Source organism: Fomitiporia mediterranea (assembly GCF_000271605.1).
Source record: "Fomitiporia mediterranea MF3/22 unplaced genomic scaffold FOMMEscaffold_13, whole genome shotgun sequence".
Taxonomy (NCBI): domain Eukaryota; kingdom Fungi; phylum Basidiomycota; class Agaricomycetes; order Hymenochaetales; family Hymenochaetaceae; genus Fomitiporia; species Fomitiporia mediterranea.
In genome coordinates, this window is record NW_006760398.1 from 1,022,622 (window position 1) to 1,038,321 (window position 15,700).

General features: G+C 45.4%; 7 protein-coding genes across 7 annotated transcripts; 4 read left to right on the forward strand and 3 right to left on the reverse strand.

The window, feature by feature from the left end:
• Positions 1-395: 395 nt before the first annotated feature.
• On the forward strand, positions 396-1,585 carry FOMMEDRAFT_160824 (uncharacterized protein; the record flags this gene model as incomplete). Its single annotated transcript, XM_007270481.1, has 4 exons — positions 396-993; positions 1,061-1,130; positions 1,193-1,385; positions 1,445-1,585. 4 exons carry the CDS (start codon positions 396-398, stop codon positions 1,583-1,585), a joined length of 1,002 nt encoding a protein of 333 aa, XP_007270543.1.
• A 326-nt stretch (positions 1,586-1,911) lies between these two features.
• FOMMEDRAFT_128305 (acyl-CoA N-acyltransferase) lies at positions 1,912-2,935 on the reverse strand. Its single transcript, XM_007270482.1, has 7 exons — positions 2,818-2,935; positions 2,730-2,759; positions 2,634-2,681; positions 2,444-2,572; positions 2,291-2,380; positions 2,204-2,236; positions 1,912-2,143 (listed from the first exon to the last, which is right to left on the reverse strand). The coding sequence occupies exons 1-7, from the start codon at positions 2,869-2,871 to the stop codon at positions 2,018-2,020; spliced, it is 510 nt and encodes a 169-aa protein (XP_007270544.1). The 5' UTR covers positions 2,872-2,935; the 3' UTR covers positions 1,912-2,017.
• Positions 2,936-3,032: 97 nt separating this feature from the next.
• FOMMEDRAFT_142837 (HlyIII-domain-containing protein) lies at positions 3,033-4,599 on the reverse strand. Its single transcript, XM_007270483.1, has 8 exons — positions 4,333-4,599; positions 4,232-4,275; positions 4,163-4,180; positions 3,915-4,108; positions 3,816-3,858; positions 3,656-3,757; positions 3,387-3,594; positions 3,033-3,324 (listed from the first exon to the last, which is right to left on the reverse strand). The coding sequence occupies exons 1-8, from the start codon at positions 4,491-4,493 to the stop codon at positions 3,156-3,158; spliced, it is 939 nt and encodes a 312-aa protein (XP_007270545.1). The 5' UTR covers positions 4,494-4,599; the 3' UTR covers positions 3,033-3,155.
• Positions 4,600-4,737: 138 nt separating this feature from the next.
• FOMMEDRAFT_170559 (uncharacterized protein) lies at positions 4,738-7,147 on the forward strand. The gene is made up of 7 exons (XM_007270484.1): positions 4,738-4,962; positions 5,022-5,260; positions 5,315-5,406; positions 5,458-5,594; positions 5,647-5,703; positions 5,764-5,905; positions 5,957-7,147. The coding sequence occupies exons 1-7, from the start codon at positions 4,802-4,804 to the stop codon at positions 7,055-7,057; spliced, it is 1,929 nt and encodes a 642-aa protein (XP_007270546.1). The 5' UTR covers positions 4,738-4,801; the 3' UTR covers positions 7,058-7,147.
• Positions 7,148-7,370: 223 nt separating this feature from the next.
• FOMMEDRAFT_160827 (uncharacterized protein) lies at positions 7,371-9,127 on the reverse strand (the record flags this gene model as incomplete). The annotated part of the gene is made up of 2 exons (XM_007270485.1): positions 7,371-8,917; positions 8,980-9,127. 2 exons carry the CDS (start codon positions 9,125-9,127, stop codon positions 7,371-7,373), a joined length of 1,695 nt encoding a protein of 564 aa, XP_007270547.1.
• Positions 9,128-11,075: 1,948 nt separating this feature from the next.
• Positions 11,076-12,390, forward strand: FOMMEDRAFT_160829 (uncharacterized protein; the record flags this gene model as incomplete). The annotated part of the gene is made up of 5 exons (XM_007270486.1): positions 11,076-11,102; positions 11,170-11,311; positions 11,378-11,932; positions 11,985-12,278; positions 12,350-12,390. 5 exons carry the CDS (start codon positions 11,076-11,078, stop codon positions 12,388-12,390), a joined length of 1,059 nt encoding a protein of 352 aa, XP_007270548.1.
• A 613-nt stretch (positions 12,391-13,003) lies between these two features.
• FOMMEDRAFT_94658 (DDE-domain-containing protein) lies at positions 13,004-14,217 on the forward strand (the record flags this gene model as incomplete). The annotated part of the gene is made up of 3 exons (XM_007270381.1): positions 13,004-13,749; positions 13,800-13,875; positions 13,903-14,217. Coding segments are annotated over 3 exons (1,137 nt in total), but the record flags the coding sequence as incomplete, so codon positions are not given.
• Positions 14,218-15,700: the final 1,483 nt, after the last annotated feature.

The following is a 15,700-nucleotide window of genomic DNA, read 5'->3' on the forward strand; positions in this document are numbered from 1 at the left end:
CCTTCATCCCTCACTCATTCAAGCTGGATCTGTCTTCCTCATCTTCTTTGACACCACCCTTCCACTTTCTGCTCTAAGCAGGCTGGATTGGGATTCTTCATAGATTCAAGTTATCCGCCTGTTTCTCTGGCTCTTCCCTCCGTCACTCCTTAAAGTTATCTGTCTGTCTTTCAAGGTACTAGCAACTGGAATTTGACATTGGTAAGTCCTCTACTTTAACTAATACGTTGGTGCGATAACTGATCACTATACAAATATCCATCAGTATAGGAAATAAAACTGCTGCAATGAATCAGGTGTTTGTTGTCGTAAAATTCAGATTTTTGAAATGTCTTAACACCGTGAACGGCACAGAGCATAACGGACAACAATCCCTCTATCATATATAATGGCCCATGGCTCCTGAACCAGTTTACGGATCCCCAGAATTTTCCGGAGACATTTCACTCGACTGGACAGAATGGCTCAACTATATTTATGCAGTTCAATGGTCAGTATTGATCGTCCGATTCGTTGTTATACACCTAACGATGGTTGTAGGTACTCGAATCTTAGCCATAGGCATGTTTCCACCAGGAAATGATTCGTTGACTGCAAATTACTCTATCGACGGTGGTCAACCAACCTTGAGCTCAGTGCCTTTTATCTCACAAAGCACCTCGTTATTGTACCAGCAATTCTTTGCGTCTCAGAACCTGTCGAGTGGGCTTCACAATATCACTATCACCATTTTGGAGACAGGCCCTAGTCGTAATTATTCCTTTCAATCTTTCACCGTCTTTCAAGATATCGCCGAGGGCGGTTCGAATACTAATAGCCCCCACGAGCTTGACGGTGCATCCGATACAAATATTGCAGCGATTGTCGGTGGTGTGTTGGGAGCTGTCATAGTTCTTCTCTTCTGTCTTCTAGGCTGGTCCCATTTTAAGCGAAGGAGAATGTCTCTACTTCGGAGATCGACTGGCACAGATGAATCGGTGAACTCTGCCTCAGGTATGCCGCCCCTGAAATATGCATGAAACTGTAAAATTGATAATGCGTTCGATTGTGGTAAATCCAGGCATTAATCCCTTTATGCTGCCCCCAGTCGGTGTCGTAGAGCCGACAGTCGAGTGTACAAACTTGCCTCAGTCCACTACTACCATAGGGGAGACATTACTACCTCCTTACGTTGAATCCCGTGTGTAATCAGGAGCGTATTCAGTTGCACAAATGCCATATTCAATAGCAAGGGCCTCATTCGTAAATTCAGACGAAGCTATTGGCGATCGTCCAGTGGTAAAGAACGCCTCCTACTAACTGAACGGGAAGCGCCACCTCAGAAGGCAGTCGGTGTAGTCAGTTCCGCTCCTCTTGTACTCGTCATCTGGACCATTGCTTTGCGAGTAATGTCATAGTGGATTGAGTTTCGGTGAAGCTTTACTAAGCATTATAAACTTGGTAGGAGATTATTGCAAAAAAGTTACCATATGCACATGTGAAGAACGCCAGAATTGCGATTCGTACAAGTATAGAACATCAGCTGCGTCGATTCCAGGCGAAAACCAGTCAAGTTTTCTGTGAGACGTTTGAGACGTGCATTTGAGGTATTGGATATCGCCTTCAGAAGTTCGTGTCACAATGAAGCGGTAATTGCTATACATACAGAGCAGCCTTCCGCTGCAGCTACAGGGTGTGAATGCGACGCAATACTATCGCACTTTGAGACGATGCGTATGTTGACTCCGAGATTAGCAAATTCGGGAGAAGAGAGAATCCCGAAAAGTCGTAAACAATTCCTGTTCCGAGAATGCATCGGTGCGGTTGTCAATACTCTGACTATTTTTAGATCTGTAAGCCAGCATGCTCATCTATTCTCTTGTACTCATTTTGTCCCTAACATCAAACATTCAAGTTTTCATGTAGTGCTCTGTTATCAAGTACAATTCCAAAAGGGACAGCAGTCTAAAGCATTTTCTCTACTTGTTCAAGTGAATAGGCAATATTTACCAATCATCCATGCTATCATTTCGTCGAATCACCGTGGTAGGCTAAACTTCTTCAAATTCTCTATACCCTCCTCTTCAAGCCTCATACCCATCCACTCACTCATTGGGAAAGCCCCAAGACACTTCTCGTAAAAGTCTATCGAAGGTGTGTTCCACTGTTTAGGAGATCAAGATGTGAAATTTGCCGTTCGAAAGATGACTTATGTATAACATACCTTGAGTACAGACCAATCCATGCGTGCGCAATTCTATATGCAGCAAAATAGTTAGCTGATAGATATAGACAGGAAATACGAACTGACGTTTTCCTGTGCAACTTTTGCTAATTCTGCAAAGAAGGCTTTACCCAGCCCTTTGGATCGAAATTCGGGTTCTACGAATAAATCCTCGAGCTATCCGAAAGGCAGTATTAAACACGATCATATTCTTCGTTGAATGATAAAACCAATACATACATATAGTCCAGGTCTACCAGTCCAAGTCGAAAAATTGAAGAAATACAAAGCAAGGCCGACGGCTTGACCTTCTGGTGACATTGCTAGAAGAGCATGCGCAAAGGGTTTTGTGAACAGGTTTTGTTTGATCTATGCATTGGCGTTGATTTAAAATAAGTTGCAAGATGTTCAGCAGAAGAAAATTATTCACCAGCTCTGGAGTAGCTTTCGCTGATTCCTCAGTTTTCTCATAAATAGCCTGCGAGTGTTATTAGGTTTCTCATGAAGTATGATTATGAACGCTTACCAGTTCCTTAACAAGAGTTATAATTGCATCCTGCATGGATTAATTATCTTGAGCACTGATCCCGAGAGAATAACAGAAACGCTTTAACTATATCTTCCTTTGTATCAACTGCACGGCGGATGCGAAATAATCCAGTATCCATTTATGTGTACAGATTGGCCTTTGAGCTAAGTAATACTAGCACTGATTGGAAGAATAAGTCTGCTCAAAAGAAAGCTCAATGATGTGGTTCGAAGGAAATGACTCCACTCTGTATTGTCGATGATCGACATAATCAACTTTATCCGAAAAATTGCCACGGTACTCAAAGAGAAAAAAAATCATGAAAGGCAACAAGAACTTCTATATTCTATGAAGGCAACCATGTAGAATGGTCTTCGCATAAGTGAAGCTGCTTCTACACCACCCAGTGACAGCTTAAAACATCTACGCTAAACAGACCCCTGCCCGTTGACCATGCCAATATTCGATATTGGTTAGGATGGCATTATAATGAGTCAGAGCAGCAAGGACAACCATAACGTGAAATATTTGATGCGAAGAGAAGAAGTAATCAAACGTCCCTGGTGAGAGGCGTTCCGGAATTCTATTCGCGCTGCAACGTTTGATCAGGTTAGTCCTGACCGTCAGAATTACCCGAATTGCGGATAGACATACTAAAGCAAGGCGCCGATGATGTACAATACGCCTGACAAGACCATATATTGAAAACCCATTTCTACCTGGATTGTATGCAGACTGTAGATAAATAAGGCATGTATCACAGGGACGGCGGATGACAAGCCCAATGCTATGAAGACCGTAGTACGCGCTCCACGGTGGGTGGGTTTCGCATATTCTGGATTTAGAACGATGTATGCGGCACCTTCACACTATGTAAGTATACATGATATAGAAATAAAGCATTGTAGAAGCTTCAGTCTCACCGAGACCCGCCAAGAGGAAAGAGCCTAGATAGAATGCTCGAATAGCTGGATGACAAAAGAACCCATAATAAACTCCGGGGTAAAAAGACCCAACGATCAAGGCTATTAATATTGTGTACTTTAGTTCGTAGTCATTTAATAAATGGTGAAAATTACTGACTAATAATCCCAGAGTAGTCAAATGCATGGCAGCGACTTGCAACCTGTGTAATTGTCAGTCTGATTTTGATTTTTTATTATTAGAATTGGAACAACTTACGGATTCTGAATGGCATCCGGCCATATGGTAGAACGAACTTGACGTCAAGCAAAATACTGCAGACAGGATGTAAATCGAGAACATTGTAGAATCAACCCAAGTTGCGGTCGGATAGCGTGCGACAACATAGAGCTGATTAGTGAAGAATAATATCAAGAACAGAATAGCTCCGAAAAGATGACTATGAATATTGACTATTCATAATGTTAATCATAGAAGATGAAGGCATAAAGATGTTAAACACGGACCGGTCTCGTTGTGCAGATCTAGCGAAACGAGTTAGATGCATTAATAAAACATTTTTAAGGAGCACGCACATCCGAAGATAGAATGAAAACATCCTTTCCAATTGTTTTGCGCCCTATACAACGAAATCCGTGGAATGAAATTTTAGGCATTGAAATGACTTTTTGCACACCTTCGGTAACCACGAATGATATACTCGTTGTCCTTCTGCCACTCTTCAAGCTGGTGCCACGTCAAAGTCTTCACAAGCTCGATAGCCTCATGTTCCGCCGTTTTGACCTCCTCAATCACATGCGATAATTTCTGCGAGATATTTCTGTGGCGAAGATCCATTGCAGAGGTCCAAGTTCCCTGCAGAAAATATATACGGATATTCTAGCGCAGTTTAACAGACAGATACTGCTCGTTAGACGACAGTACCGCCGTCTGTGAGGTGGACTGAGCCAAGTGATGAGATCATAGGAAGATGACAGTCAGAATAAGAAATGGTCCGGTAATTGCACGTTGTGCCGACCTTTCCTTTCTTGGATATAGAGTTCACCCTGACTGTGCACTGTGCACAACGCGCACACCTCCTCTACCTACCAGTGTCTGCAACAGTGCAGCACTGCCCTTGTTCATCCTCCCTTACAGCTAAGCTCATGTCTAAAAAAGAATATAGAGATGAAAAGTCCAAGTATTCAGATGACGAACTCTATAATAATGACAATGTGCTGAATGCCATTCGACGAGGTGACTGGGCAAGTCTTCGGTCGTTGAGCCTAAGACCTGGCGGTTTCGGAGAGGATAGGAGGCATGCTTGGTATGAAGTCCAACTTGAACTATACATGTAACACTCTTAATTTTATTTCTGCTCGCTAGGCCGTTCTTGTTGCATTCTGAGAAGGACGAAGGGTCTACCGCAGTAAAGGAGACTGATAGTGTTCAATCTCCTCTGCGAAGACGTCGACGAGGAAGATCATCATCTATCACTGTGAAGAAGGAGGATGCCAGCAGTGATCCTGTTGAGGCTGCGCCAAGCTCCTTGAGCACAGAATCTCATCCTGATGAACACCAAATCAAGCTCGATACCGACCGCAGTTTTGTGCTCTATTCAGTAGGTAAACTAATTCTATGAAACGCAATGCACTGCAATAACTAAGCTCCTTATGTAGAGGGTGAAATGAGTCGTGAAATACTCCAGGCAGACTTGAACGACCTCATTATGTCTGTATTCCGAAGACATCCACGACTAAGCTATTTCCAGGTAAGATCCATGTTGAGTTAAACATCAGCGCACAAGTTGAAACGCCCGAAGGGTTACCATGACATTATTACCGTCTTATTCCTGACTTTGCCTGAAAGCGACCAGCTATTGTGCTCGGAAAAGATGAGCCTACACCGCCTGCGCGACGCAATGGGGAAAGGTTTGGAACCGTTGTTAGGACTCCTACAGTGTGTTCCTGTGTTTCCGCCTTAGATATTCTCGTCACCAAACTCGTTTTAGAATTTTGAAATATCTGCTTCGACTGGTGGATTCGGACTACGCAGCTCTTCTAGAAAGGTTTCTAATGCGTTGTTATCTGGGGTTCAGAAGAAATACTGACTAAACCTTTGCTGTCAGGAATACCCCACTACCCTATTTTGCTCTGTCGAACCTGCTCACCCTCTTCTCACATGATGTACCAACTCTACCGCTAATTCAGCACGTATTTGACTTCCTTCTCTGCCGACCGCCAATTATCATCGTTTATTTAGTAGCTGCTGTACGTCCCAAGTGTATCGCTTTCTTAGAGCGGGTATTGATATCTATTTAGGTTACTCTTGTCCGCAAAGATGAGGCCTTCAGGATGGAGCAAGAAGGCGAAGACGGCATGCTCCATTCTCTTCTTAGCTCACTTCCTGATCTGTCCGACGGAGACTACGCGCATAATTCAAAACACAAAACAATTGACAATACTATCCTTCAAGTAGACCTTGTTGAGCCCGATTCCCCTAAGAAGGAACCTGTCCCCGAGGTTATACATTCTGAATTGCCAACGACGGAAGTGGCGGATGTCCGCAGTGATGGATTCGAACTCCAAACCGAGGCGACCGAAGCCAAACTGAATATTGACCAAATTGGTTCGGATAGTGGGACCAGTGAAGCGACTTCTTCAGGTTCAATTCCTCAGGAAACAGAGAGAATGGAAGGCTCGACTAGCGCGCATCACGTTAGAACGGAGTCCGTGTCGTCACAACAAACGGATGAATCGCATTCTGCGGCCATGCCGGGATCTTCCATCGTCTCGGACCTATCTTCCTCAGACCTGAGATCTTCCGACGAACCGGAAGCGGGGACGTCATCTCGCCCCGCGTCCCCGTATTCCCAGGCAGCTGCCGATCATGGACCAACCCGACAATCGGTTTCTCTCCCTGCCATACTGCAGCATGCAGATGCGCTTTTCGCACAATACCCGCCAACTCATCCTGCCTTACACATCTCCGAAATCATGGGTCCGAAGAGTGTGATGAACACTTGGTCCGAAGACCCGCAAAATCTCATGTCGGACGCAGAGGCTGAAGCCGTTGTCTCGCATCCAGAACTGATCGCACTTCCATTCGTCGATCCAGATGAAGCAGCAGCCCATAAAGAGGCAGAAGAAAGCGCCTCCAACGTCGGACGCATCCGGCGAAAGCTCCGGAAACGAATGCGCAGAAAGCACTTCGGCGTGCGCCTAGACAAGAAAACCGTGTTTACTGGCACGGTCGTAGCGCTAAGCGTCGCCGCCGCCATTTATTCCATGCGCGGAAAGAATGGGAACGGCGGAATACTGCATATCTCCAGGTCAGATAGGTCAGTACGGAAAACGGCGAAGGTGGTTAGTGAAATTTTGATCGGTGGTAGTGAGCGTTTATTGGAGACCTTCGGCTGGTAGAATTGCATATAAGAACTTGATGGTTTCATTCTGCAATATATTAATCCTTGATATGTTTTATTGGTAACACTTCGAAATGGGCAAAACCGGGGGTGTCAGCTGCTTAACGCATGAGTATTGTACAGTGCAACAGGATACAAGCTACGAAAGCAAATGCAGTTCTCTGTGAAAGTAGAAAAAACAAAGAAAGAACGCAGATAGCACCACAGGCGACAGTAATGAACAACAACAAATGATGACGGCATTGAAGCGGCAATGTGAGGGTAAGAAAAATAAAAATGCAATAAAAATCCCCAATGATGAATCCTAAATGTTAAAATCCGTAGTCTTGGTATGGAGGAGGAAGTTCCCTCCTTGGTCGGCCAGGCACGTTTAATGCGAGACGCACGCCAGCGTCCCGATGCACGACAGTCTCCACATCGGAAGGTGTCGGAGTCGTCGGTAAGAAGCGGTGGCTATGTGAGTTATGTGTGTACATCTGCGTTTGCGGAGCGCGATCGTACGTTTCAAGAGCTCGTTTTGCATCCACCGGGGTATGAGGCAGAGGGCGGGACGCCGAGCCGCCCGAGCCGGCGATCTCGCTTCCATTCTCGGAAAACCCGGAGAATAATGAGGCGTCGAAGGTAGTACCGAAATTTGTACCCAGAGGTGCGAAACCGAGACGCGAAGGTGAAGCAGTCACACTCGACACGCCAGTCTCAGTCGGACTCGGGATGCCGCCCTTGGACGATGGAAGAACAGGTATGGGCGGTACAGGCACGGGCACGGGCACGGGGGTTTCTAGATATGGATACCGATATGCGGAGTCAGGGACGCTAACTCTCTGACCGATAGTCGTCCCAACGGTGACACGCGTTGTTACGGTCGACCCAGATACAGGCCTCTGCTTGATGTCGAATATAGGCGATTCATTTGGGTCCTCGGAGAGGAACGACGGAGTTGGATGGGAGGTGCCGAAAGGAGGTGACTGTTTAGTGGTCGAAGAGAGCATCTTGTTGTTATGTGTGGGAAGGAGTGATGGTCTCGACAAGCTGCGCGGAAGGGAGAGTGCACTCGGGATGGACAGATGGAGCGAAGGACGATGACTGGGTTGAGGCTGGGAATCCTTCCATCCGGATGGTTTGTTATTCGGTACCGTCCGTCCTCGCTTTTCTAATCGTCGGCGTCGGAGAAAGAGTACCATTGACACGACAACTATTGCAAAAAATGCGATAGCGCCTGCCACCGAGCCTATTACGACCGCATCCGAAGTGCCGTTGCTTGCACTCATTGACGCGGCGGTTGTGGAAGGGTCGGAAATCCCTGAAGTTATACCAGGAGTAGTGCTGCCGGATGCTGCTGGGGAGGCACCAGCTGTCGAAGACGATGTCGGATTTGATCCGGGGGCGGCAACGGTGGGTTGAGAAGGTGGTGTAGGAGAGGAAGATGAAGGAGTGGAGGATGCTGAGGGTGAGGTGGGATCAGGACCGGGGCCAATTGATATTGATGTTGAAGTAACAGTACCTCCCACGCTCCGAGTGCCGGAAGAAGTTGATGAATTGATGGTACCCGATGGTCCTGACGTTAAAATATTATGAACCGACTGTCCGCCTAAATTAGAGACGGGCTGATTGTCAACCGACTGACCATTTTCAATAATCAGATAGTCTATAGTAAAGGGCCCTGCATCCAGTACGTTTATGTTTAGCATGTGTTGTGACGACTGATCCAACCCAGTAGCGGAATAAAACTGTTGCTGAAACTGCTCTGCTGTGGTGCTCGACGTGGCAGGGAGGTCATCGTTCTGGGAGCCGCCGTCAACTTGAAAGTGAACTTTGGGTTGACTGGGATGCACCGTGCCAAATACTGTGACCGATGTGCCTACGATCAGATAGAAAATTTATCAACATTTTATATCAAACTGGATTCATAAAACTATGCACCTGTAAAGGGCCCAAATTGTAACACAGCACCAGCAAGGGAGGTACTATGAGATGTTGAGTCAAGTTCTCCCGACTGCCCACTAGGCTTCCATGCATTGTCTTTGTAGTTGAAGCGAGAGTCGGTGTCATCGACGATAGTCGAAGACATGGTGTTGCTGCAGGTGGGCGTAGAAACACGCCCAGATACTCAATGGAGAGTATGTTATTTTTGCGCGTTCGCGGTCAACCTGCAACGAAACAGTCAGCAACCGCTACACTTGCATTGATGGTGGGTGGGATAAGCAGATATGCCGATGGCGACAATCTATGACACATGCAGTTGAACCTCACTTACGCGGACAGAAGGTCGAGGTCTTTTGAAAGCAGGAAGGACAGTGAGGATTGCCACGAAGGACAATGGGAAAGAGTGTGTGTGCGGGCAGAAGGAGCGGAGACAGATTGAGAGAGAGGGAGGTAAGGCAACCGAGGCTAAACCATAAGATCGGCCTCAGTGGCAGCGTCACCATCGGACCTGAAGCCTCGACTCTGCTCCGCTCCATGAAAGGCCGACGCCGTTTCGAAGGTCGATCTCCTTTGGTCAGAATATAAAACTGCTCACGAGTCTAATCGGGCAGGTGTGTATCCAGGATCGATGATACTCTGCAGCCTGCCGATTGGTCCCTAGATTTGATGCACTCTGGTAGATGATTATTTCACTGATGATATCCCCGCGAAGCCAGCACATCTGATTCTGGTCGTCCAACACATGGTCCAGCCACACATGGAGGGCGGTAACGGTTTCCTCGCGGTTATATATGAGGCTTCTGGTGGTTGGGTGGTCAGTTGGCACACTTGATAGTCGCCAAAGGTCATACTGTATAAACGCCTGGCTGCTAAGTCTAGTTGGTGACCATCCTCAAGCAACAGCAAAGCTTAGCTATGGCAATTCAGTGTCCAGAACGTCAGCAGGCTTTTTTTTCGTTAGTGGGAGATTGTGAAGTCGACCCTTGGGCGGCTAAGCGAAGCGACAGGGGGTGCAGATTAGCCGGAGCCGAAAAAGCTTACATAATCAAACGTTATAGTCTTCGTCTCCTCCCGCCTTATTTCCTTTTCAATGCTTTCATCACCTCTTTTCCTTGCCAAATAAGAAGATATACATCGATCCATTTGAGTGCAAGGTTATTTCCTATCAGTTACTGGTACCATCAGGTCAGTTATTATTCTACACCTTTGATGCAGAGAAGCGAGGAACTATTGTCACCATCTCTCTCGCCATCTAGCCACCATACTGGATCATGAAAATATTTCCTGAAACGGCAAGGCGCTGGTGGAATGTACGGACATCATGATTGTGATGCCATAGGCCGCTGTACAGTGTACTGTATTCTGAAATGTATTGCACGGTAAGAGATGACTCGAATTCTCTCTCACGGCGCCTTTGTAATATGGTAAGCAATGCCAAGATTATGCCTACTTGCTCACTTCTTCCATAGCCAAGCTCTGCTCAATAATACAATTGCAGAAAATGTTTATGATGACTATTACTAGGAGTGTCCTGTCTGCATGACCCCTGCTTCGTGCAACTGCGCTATGATCTTGATACGGAAAGCCCTAATAAAATCAGAACTTTCTCCCAACTCATTCCTTACCTTCCTTGGTCGTGATCCGAAGACGCCTTTCACAGCGTGCAAAGTCTTGATCAATTAATCAAAACCTTAAATCACTACTATGAACGTCTACACCTTGTGCCTGCCTTTAGCAAAACTCGAGCCTACACCAGGAAGCAGGAAGCAGGAAGAAGGCACATTCTATTGCTCAACAGAGGTTCTCTGGTGAGCGAACAGCGAGATTTGAAAGTCAGGGCTGAATTGATTAGCATGCAATAACATTCTAGCGTTCCGCCTGATTGCAGTAATAATAAGTATTGATCTGCTCGGCGGATTGTGAGCGCGTGCTACAGCTGATGAACAGTCGCCAGCGCTGCAATATGGCTTTAAACTACCGACTGTGTCTAGCCAAGGTTCTTCCTATCCCACTAGGTCTATCCTCTACGCGACACTGAAAGAACGCCTTGTTCGGGCTTTTGTCCGATCCACGAGGCGCTGAAGGAATGAGGAATGGCCTTCAAACGGGCAGAAAACGAGGTGAGCTTTTTGAAGTCCAGTTTCAAGGTTAATTCTACTTACGGCTTAGGGTATTTAATACTAATAGACTTACCTGTGGGATACGGACGGAAGCATTCAGTACAGCGACGGTTGGGAGCTTACTGAAATTACTCATGATGAGACAGGACAAGACGGAACGTTCCACTCGACTACGAAAGTGGGGTCAAAGGCAGCGTTGTCGTTCTATGGTGCGTTCTATTTGCGACTTTTTTCGAGATAAACGACTTAAAATTGGACATTACTATGCACTAAAGGGTCTCAAATCGTTGTGAACGGCTACGTCTTCCCAGGAGACTCTCCCGTGTCGGCTTATTTTTCAGTTGACAGTGGAGACGCGTCGTATAGGGAAGAGCCCACAAACATCGGTGGACAGACATACCTGAGCACCAATCTTTTCCAGTCTGATCCCCTACCGCTTGCACGCCACATCATAACTGTCGAAGTCGCGAACGCAACGGCAGCCCGTAACTTCTGCATCAATTTCTTTCTGGTAAACAGTAATGATCAGGGAATCCTCGCATCGAGTACGTCTTCCAGTATCCAGTCCAGCGCGACGGCCAGCGGGACACCTGCCTCCGGTCAGAATTCTACTGAAGGTCAATCTAGTTCGGATGGTGGTAGCAAAGGCGTGTCTGTCGGAGCAGTAATCGGTGCTGTTTTCGCTGGCATTGTATTAGGGGCCATACTGGCAGGAATATTCCCATTATACAGAAATTACAAGAGACGCAAAAACCGTGGTTTATTGACTGTCGATTCCTCGGAACCATTTCCTACTCGGGATGTGACACAGCAGTCTGGCGGGGCAACTGGTACATTTACGAACTCGATGCTCCTTTGCTTTACTAACACTCTTCCTCGTAGATGGATATGGTGCAGTACATCCTTTCACCCTAGGTCAAGCAGGCAGTCAACAATCAACAATGTCCGAAAACCCGTTCCAAAAAATTGCAGGGACAGGATTCGTCTCGTCTAGAAATCATCACGTGCCGGTTTCACCGACGACGGAATTATTGTCAAGTCCAACGTTATCACCGGACGCCCTATCGAATACTCCTTTGACACGTTCCCTACATCCTTTGTCTGGGGTTGTGGCATCGCACGAGTTCCCAATACTAATCCCGTCTTCTACGTATAATGATTGTGATAACTCTGGAGGTGAGCATTGCATTCTTCAATTGAATCCGTTTTAAAGAATCGATTGATGGTACTGACCATTAATAAATAAGATCCTCCGGCGTATCACAACCGTGCTTCTCGCGCTGAATAGTTACTGCAACCGCTTTCTTTTCGTCTTTAGTGAGGATAACGTGTTGATTTTTTCTTGTTGTCAGCCTAACGGATACCGCGCTTTGACTCGGATCTTCCATTCCTTCCGACTATCTAATGGAATTGCATACTATACCATGATCCCTCTTTGCCAACGATCCCTCTTTGCCAATTTTGCATTTACCCATAAAACACGTTACTTCAAGCTACCAAAAAATTCATGAAAGTGTATTTGTACTATACAATATATAATATGTCTTTTTTTTTGTAAAAAAATTGACCAATAAATTAAAAATTGGCAAATACTATTATTTTCACTTATTAGCTAAACTATAATTTCGATAATTTGTTCTGTTAATTTATTTAATAATTTTATTATTATTATAAAGTCATAATCTTATAGAATACATACTAAAATACTTATATATGTATTTTTAAAAATAATTATTACTTGTAATGAATTAAAATTAAAGAAAGAGTGTAAGAAAGTGACAAAGAGTGACAAAATGTGATAAGTAATGAAACTCCGATCAAAATTATACATTTGTAATAGAATTGCCTTTCTTGTACTTCTATGTTGATGCCCCTTAAACTTCTCGTCTTCTGTGCTTCTCATGCCTTCTCAGACTAAAGCTGCTAAAATTAACTCAGATACTCAAAGAGAAGCTAAAATTCAAGAGGCTATTAATGCTATTGAATCTGGAAAAATTCAAAATGTAACTAGGGCAGCCTCAGTCTATCAAATACCTTATAGAACCCTTTACAATCGATACCACCATTGTCACAAAAATAAATATAAAGCTCAAGCATCAAAAAAGCTTCTTAGTAATTCAGCAGAAACATCTTTATCTGACTGGATTACTCTTTGGGGGAATAATGGTACTGCTCTTAATCAGAGAGGGGTTGGTTCTATTGTTGAACGTATTTCTGGAGTACATCCTTCAGATTTTTGGTGTCGATCTTTCAAAGCACGTCACCCAGAGCTTAAAGTGTCACGTGCTTCTGGTCTTGATCCTAAACGTGCACAAGCATTCAATCCTACAACTGTTAATCACCATTTCTCTCTTCTTAGAGATTTGGTTGAGAAACAAAGTATTCCAGTGGAGAACATTTATAATATGGATGAGAAGGGTATTCAATTAGGAGGAGGAAGAAAGGGCAGGAAACAGAAGTTCTTTTTTGGTCAAGCATCTCATCAAAGGAATTGTACTCGTCTTAGGGATGGAAATCTTCAACTTGCTACTATTATTGAGTGTATCTGTGCAAATGGATCACTAGTACCTCCTGGTTTTGTTCTTGAAGGGAAACAAGGCTTCTGTCCAGAATGGTTTAACAATGCACAAATAGGACAAGAATACATGTATGTTTTCTTTTTCTTTCTTTTTCTTTATATTCCTAAGTATTATTTAGGGTTTCAATTACAGAGTCTGGATGGACAAATGATTTCATCTGTTCTGAATGGTTCAAACAGATATTCATTCCTCATGTTATAGCTTGACCAGCAATTGATAAGCCAGTCTTATTAATTTTTGATGGCCATGGATCACACCTTACAGATGAAATGGTTGAGCTTGCATTGCAAAACTATGTTCACCTTTACCAACTACCTGCTCATACTACACACAAGCTTCAGCCTCTTGATGTTGGAATCTTCACTCATGTTCAAAGGAAATGGGAGCAATATGTGGATTCGGTGGTTGAGACTACAGGACAGGGAATCAAGATACCAGATATTGTACATCACTATCTTACAATTCGAAAGGAAAGCATTTCTCCTGACACTATCAAGAAGGCCTTTACTAGTTCTGGTATCAGTCCTGTAAACCCAAGTGTATTCACAGATGTGGATTACGCACCAAGCCGGAACACCTCAACAAAAGCATCTGTTCCCTCCTCATTCCCAATTCTGTCCCCTAAATCATTTGATCTCTTCCTCACCCATTCCTCGCATCATGCACATCAGGAAGCGAACACTGCGAACAGCAGCGGAAATGGTAACAATGGTGGGAACGGACTTCCGTCACTCTCCTTGCCGGACACCTTTTCGTGCTCGAACGCGATGGATCTCACTGGAGGGAGTGGAGTCAATGACACGAACGACAGCAGAAATGGTGACAATGGTGGGAACGGACTTCCGTCACTCTCCTTGCCGGACGCATTTTTGTGCTCAAACACAATGGATCTTACTGGAGAGAGTGGAGTCAGCGTCACGAACGACAGCGGAAATGGTAACAATGGTGGGAACGGACTTCCATCACTCTCCTTGCCAGACGCCTTTTCGTGCTCGAACGTGATGGATCTCACTGGAGAGAGTGAAGTCAGCAACACGAACGACAGCGGAAATGGTAACAATGGTGGGAACGGACTTCCGTCACTCTCCTTGCCGGACGCCTTTTCGTGCTCGAACGCGATGGATCTCACTGGGGAGAGTGGAGTCAGCGACACGAACGACAGTGGAAATGGTAATAACGATGGGAACGGACTTCCGTCACTCTCCTTGCCGGACGCCTTTTTGTGCTCAAACGCAATGGATCTCACTGGAGGGAGTGGAGTCAGCGACACGAACGACAGTGGAAATGGTAACAATGACGGGGACGGACTTCCGTCACTCTCCTTGCCGGACGCCTTTTCGTGCTCAAACGTGATGGATCTCACCGACAAGAATGCAATGTCACTCATATATCCTGCAAGTCCTGTAACGTCCAACGAACAGCCAATGTACACTCTGCCTGTGTGTCAATCTCAGGATCAGGGTGGAGAACAGATGCATATGCACAACTGTAATACCTTTGCCCTGCCACCTTTACACTCTTCCAGTACAAACACTGGTGGACACGCGTTTCCCCTTCCACACACAACTCATCGTCCAGATTTACCTCTGCTGGGTCAAAAGCGTAAACGTGACTCACCAGAAGAGACTGAAGCATACGTTGAGAGGCTTGAACATGAAGTCCAGAGCCTCTCAAAGGCACTTCAAGCCTCTCAAGCTTCTGAGGAGTCTACTAGAGTACACTGCATACTTGTTCAACGTGAACTAGAAAAGCTACAGGGAAAAATGAACACATCAGCAAAGAAGAAGGAGAGCCGGTTCAATCCTAAAGCAACAGTCCTTACCTCTCAAGAAGGACTTCGGTTACGTGAGGAGGAGAAGAAAAAGAAGAAGGAAAAGGAGGAAAAGGAGAGAGTAGACAAGGAAGTCAACCAGCATAAAGCAAAAGAAAGGGACATAGCTCGAGCAGCAGCAGCAGCATCCAGTGTGTTCACTGGTGCTCTATCATCCAAGAGTAAGGATGGGCTTGAAGATATTGCTG

Bases quoted from the DNA above. Each gene is read 5' to 3' on its own strand.
- FOMMEDRAFT_128305 (XM_007270482.1), bottom strand. From the start codon at position 2,871: ATGGATACTGGATTATTTCGCATCCGCCGTGCAGTTGATACAAAGGAA. The intron at 2,237-2,290 runs GTCAGTTCGTAT...TGCTGCATATAG, and splicing joins CAAAAGTTGCACAGGAAAAC to AATTGCGCACGCATGGATTG. The intron at 2,144-2,203 runs GTATGTTATACA...TCTCCTAAACAG, and splicing joins TGGATTGGTCTGTACTCAAG to TGGAACACACCTTCGATAGA.
- FOMMEDRAFT_142837 (XM_007270483.1), bottom strand. From the start codon at position 4,493: ATGGATCTTCGCCACAGAAATATCTCGCAGAAATTATCGCATGTGATT. The intron at 4,276-4,332 runs GTGTGCAAAAAG...TTCGTTGTATAG, and splicing joins ATCATTCGTGGTTACCGAAG to GGCGCAAAACAATTGGAAAG. The intron at 3,859-3,914 runs GTAAGTTGTTCC...ACAATTACACAG, and splicing joins CCGGATGCCATTCAGAATCC to GTTGCAAGTCGCTGCCATGC.
- FOMMEDRAFT_170559 (XM_007270484.1), top strand. From the start codon at position 4,802: ATGTCTAAAAAAGAATATAGAGATGAAAAGTCCAAGTATTCAGATGAC. The intron at 4,963-5,021 runs GTATGAAGTCCA...TCTGCTCGCTAG, and splicing joins GAGGATAGGAGGCATGCTTG to GCCGTTCTTGTTGCATTCTG. The intron at 5,261-5,314 runs GTAAACTAATTC...CTCCTTATGTAG, and splicing joins TTTTGTGCTCTATTCAGTAG to AGGGTGAAATGAGTCGTGAA.